The sequence below is a fragment of the Populus euphratica genome, unplaced genomic scaffold (genome assembly GCF_000495115.2).
Source record: "Populus euphratica unplaced genomic scaffold, PopEup_1.0 scaffold676.1, whole genome shotgun sequence".
Taxonomy (NCBI): Eukaryota; Viridiplantae; Streptophyta; class Magnoliopsida; order Malpighiales; family Salicaceae; genus Populus; species Populus euphratica.
This window is the reverse complement of record NW_011500542.1, coordinates 72,148-76,754: the sequence shown is the minus strand read 5'-3', so window position 1 is coordinate 76,754 and position 4,607 is coordinate 72,148. Positions and strand designations below refer to the sequence as shown.

General features: G+C 29.8%; 1 protein-coding gene across 1 annotated transcript; it reads right to left on the bottom strand.

Annotated features, from left to right (window-relative positions):
• Positions 1-2,292: 2,292 nt before the first annotated feature.
• On the bottom strand, positions 2,293-4,197 carry LOC105115294 (bark storage protein A). Its single transcript, XM_011012133.1, has 5 exons — positions 3,817-4,197; positions 3,579-3,737; positions 3,116-3,301; positions 2,766-2,942; positions 2,293-2,640 (listed from the first exon to the last, which is right to left on the bottom strand). Exons 1-5 carry the CDS (start codon positions 4,114-4,116, stop codon positions 2,473-2,475), a joined length of 990 nt encoding a protein of 329 aa, XP_011010435.1. The 5' UTR covers positions 4,117-4,197; the 3' UTR covers positions 2,293-2,472.
• Between the last annotated feature and the right edge of the window lie 410 nt (positions 4,198-4,607).

The following is a 4,607-nucleotide window of genomic DNA, read 5'->3' as shown; positions in this document are numbered from 1 at the left end:
TTATTGGATCGGATAAGTTGGGAGTTATGTTTTAAAATATATTAAAATAATATTTTTTTATTTTATAAAATTTATTTTTGATATTAATATTTAACAATTTAATTTAATTTTTATTTTTAAAAATAGTAAAATAATTATAATTTAACCATAATCCAAACATGGCTATAATCATCATTTTTAAGAAAAAACTGGTGATGGCTTGGTATTGGCATAAATTATTTTATTCGGTTTGGCACCCCATGCATTTTCTATTAGTTTTAATGTTTTACCATGTAGAGCCTGCAAAGAATGAAAACTTAATTATTTATGGAAACAAGCGGGACGCAAGGGAAAGCAGCCTTTGGCTGCTTCTTTCAATCCTACATTGCAAACACAGAAAATAATGGGCTCTATGAACATTAAAGGTAATGAAAAAAAGGTGTTAGATTGTATATCCTACATAAATAAATTACAAGAATAACATTTAATAAAAAAAAATTGAGTATGAGTCACTAACAAGAAGGCTTAAAAATCTTGGATAGAATACTATTAATTTAATAATAAGTGCTTAAGAAATCTCCATGTGCTATGGGTAGTAAGTACCTAGATTTTACAGTTTTTATGGGCTAGTCATTGTTCATTTTATCATTTTTGTTAAAAAATTATTTTAATACAAAAATCTTAAGCTGTCGAGTTAGCCATTTACAATAGTTTTATATTAACTCTTTAACAGACTATTGTGGGTGAGTCTAAAGAATTTGAAAGTTCTGAATAATAAGTTGTAAATTAATTATATCTGAATTACATAAAAAGCTTAGTAGATTGGTTTATGGATTGGTGAGATGGACCAAGAAGAGGCATCATAGCACCAAATAACTAATCTCAATAAAAACAAAATCCATAAATTTCATCTAACCATTTAATTATGTTCAAATTTTATATTTAAATTTTATAGGTCTAGTCCAATAAGAGTTTATCTCACTATAACTAAGTGAGGTTAGAAAGATATTCAAATTAGACCTAATAGATGATATTTCAAATATATATATATATATATATAAAGATGATATTTCAAATATATATATATAAAATTTAGTCCTAGATTTTATATTGGTTTCTCTATTTGATTTAGAATTTTAGTTTAAATTTTTATTCCTTGTAAAGGTTGATTATTGACTTATTTAAAGAATTGTAAATCTCTTAAAGAATCATATTATATTAAAGTGAAATATTTAATAACAAAATACAAATTAGAATTCTAGTTGTTGAGACATTTTTAACATATCTATGTTTTGTTTGTACTTATTTTTTTATACCATGTTTTAACAAAATTCACATCCTAGTAAAAGTTTTTTATATCAATTAATATCTCGTGATTAATTTTTAGTTTAATTAAAATTATGGAGAAGGTGAAATTAGGCATTAAAATTTAATATATATTAAAAAAAACCATTTTAATTTAAAATCTAAGTTATTGCGTGATGTTATTAAATCACTTTTACTTCTAGATAGTTTTGCACACAACAACACAAGTATCCATGACAATATTACACATTCTTCGTACCATAAAAGATAAAACTACAAATATACATACGGGCATATAAAACGTAAAGGACAATTTGTTGGAAAACAAATGTAATAAAACATAAAAATATAAAACAACTATCAAGAAAATTGTATTTTTTTCAATATAATATAAAATCCTTTTAGTTTAAATATTTGAAATTAAAAAAATAATAATATCTTTCCAAAACCTTTTTAAATAATCTCTTAAAAATTATTATTACAATTTGTAATATGAAAATATATTTTCTATTTCAATTTTAGTCATTTTTCTTTTTATTATTCTTAACTTTCATTCTTATACGTGTCATGAAAATTATGGGATGATATGAAATGGGCACAATTGAGTCATTTTTCTTTTTATTATGGGATGATATGAAATGGGCACAATGTGAAGTTTTCATAGTGTATTCATTTTTGCAACATTACCTCTTTCTTGGGTTATTTTTTTTTTATTTTCAAAAGAATTAAATCTGTATTAAAAAAAAAGTTTTGATGACCCGGCCTCCTTCTCTATTAGACAGAAATTTAAGGTGTCAGAAAAATAGAAGTGTTCCAAGGAATTTTTATATGCTATGGGCTGTAAACACCCTGGTACTGCAACTGGTAATGAGCTTTTAACTCTGGATTCCAGAGGCCATTTTATCCCTGTGCTGTTTCTTAGCCGGGTAGGTGCTTTTGCACAAGCAGTAACTATTTTGTACATCCTTTTGTAACATAACATATAATTAGATCTAGCATGACAAAAACTGCAAGCATAAGTACGCCCATATATTTCATCCAAAACGGAACGTACGTACATGTGGATGATATACACCCCAGTTTATTTAAATTAGGAGGCCATTTATAACATATAATTTATTCTAGTACAGTAGGGCATCCTTTTTTATCATACAACTCAAGAGACTCACAAGGACATTCATCGTCTCATCACTCGCAAGCAAGTCGTGGCGTAGGAATTGAATTAATGAACTTGGTGGCAGCAAGGAAGGCGTTGTAGGAGGCTAAATAGCTAATTCCCGACTCTGAATTTGTTTCACCAGCTACATTTGAAACACCTTGGAACACCACGAAGAGCTTTTCATTTGACAAAGATGTCTGCAAATTGGGACACAAACAAATTCGTTAACCAAATTAATCATGCGTAGCTTCCTAGCTAAAAGGCATCTCAAGAAGAAGAAGAAACACAAACTTTTGAACTCATAGATGTTTTTTTTACTAACCAAAGCTACAGAAGCACTTGCTGTATCGGCAGTTTTTGCATCAAAATTATCGTTAAGGAAGTCTCCGTATGCTTTATTTCTAACGTAAAAATCAGAAGTTGAACTCTTCGATCCAAAGACAACTTTGGGTTCTCCGGGAAGGCATTTATCAGAATAGCATTTTCTTAACTTCATATCCTGCAATGAATAATCAATTATTATTGTACTTAATCCACTTGAAAATTCAAAGATACATATATCCCTCAATATTCATGGTCTCAATAAAATCATTATAGGCTTAGCGATAGTTTTAATGGTAATGAAGAAGAAACATGCGGCTAATTCAGCTGAATATTCTGAGATTGACAAACCTTGAGCGCTTCAGTGGCAGCATTATACCAGGATGTGGTGATGGGAAGCCAGAAAACTTCCTTGGCTGCTTCATGTGGAGAGAACATGTTAATTTTCTGATACTCTACAGTCCCTAACAAGTTCTCTCCATTCTCTGGATAATTGAAATCTCCAAATACCAATTTACCTTTCTCCGATCCGAATTTCTGCATGATATAGAATTGATCACGTATTAGTAATTAGTAATTAGTCCCAGCACCACTGCGGATATACAATGTAGGAACTTTTTTATTTTTATGGATTATTCTTGTTATTTGTCAAGATTAGAATCTATCATTGTTATTTCTTATTAGCTATATATTATACTATATCAGTGTCACTATGTCAGATATGATGTACGTCATTTAAAAAACTTAAGAAAATCAACTTTTAAAACAGAAATAGAAAATGGAAGCCATAAATAATAGCAAAGGCCCTGCGCACCTTCCAGTTCCAAACTCCTGTGAAGGCAACAGCCTGCGGCACAGAAACATCACCTGGAACCATTGTTTTCTTATCCAAGCTTCCAGCATTCCCAAAATAGATTACTCCGTGAATGCGGAATCTAACTAAAAGGATTTGCAAAGTTGTTGCCATATTTACCTGTCATAAAAGAAAAATTAAAACACGAAAGATGCAAGTTTCTTTCGTAAAAAATAAACAAAGGTAGAGTTAGTCTTACTGAAGGACTCCCCGTCTTGACATATACAATAGAAGAACCGTTTAGTGTCCCGCTATGGAACCTTCTGCCCGCAATGTCAACAGAAGAGTCTTCACTGTCAGGGCTATAGAGTCCAGAGTCTTGCAGAGCCCTTTCGTTGACATCAGAGGTAAAAACAAGCCCTAAGCGAAGGTGTGCGATTTTGCAATTGCTTGTCTCGATCTCAGCAATGGGGTCTACCAAACTCGCTTGCATAGACTGCTGTGGCATAACCAGCAGCAGCCCAAGCAACAGCAGTGCTGTCAAATTGACTCTAGACATTCTATGTAGCTCAAGTGTTAAGTAAAGTGACTATACTTTAGATAAATGCAACTGCTTTGTGGAATGATGGTATTTGGGTGCTCCTTAGGTGCCTTTATATAGAAATCGACCATAGTTTGTTTTAGTTTTTTTTTTTTTTTATTGCAATTACATAAAGGCACTGTATTGTTATATAATTGGCGTTTAATATCTCGATGCAACTCTCTCCGAGGATACATACATTCATACATACACATATACATACATACATACATACATTTATGTATGTATATATTAGCATAAATATTTGGATTAATTTGTCATAATTTTAAAATTAATAACTATATAAAATTTTAGTAATTTTAAAATTTATAAAACTCAAATTATTAATCATTTCATAACACATTCAAGATCTAAATAGTTAAACTATACTTTTAAAATTAATAAATTACATTCTTTATATATATATATATATATATATATATAAATTATTAGTATATGTTGTTGGACTC

Coding starts and splice junctions, on each gene's coding strand:
- LOC105115294 (XM_011012133.1), bottom strand. CDS start 4,116: ATGTCTAGAGTCAATTTGACAGCACTGCTGTTGCTTGGGCTGCTGCTG. Junction 2,943..3,115: donor CTGCCACTGAAGCGCTCAAG/GTTTGTCAATCT, acceptor TATTCATTGCAG/GATATGAAGTTAAGAAAATG. Junction 2,641..2,765: donor CAAGTGCTTCTGTAGCTTTG/GTTAGTAAAAAA, acceptor CCCAATTTGCAG/ACATCTTTGTCAAATGAAAA.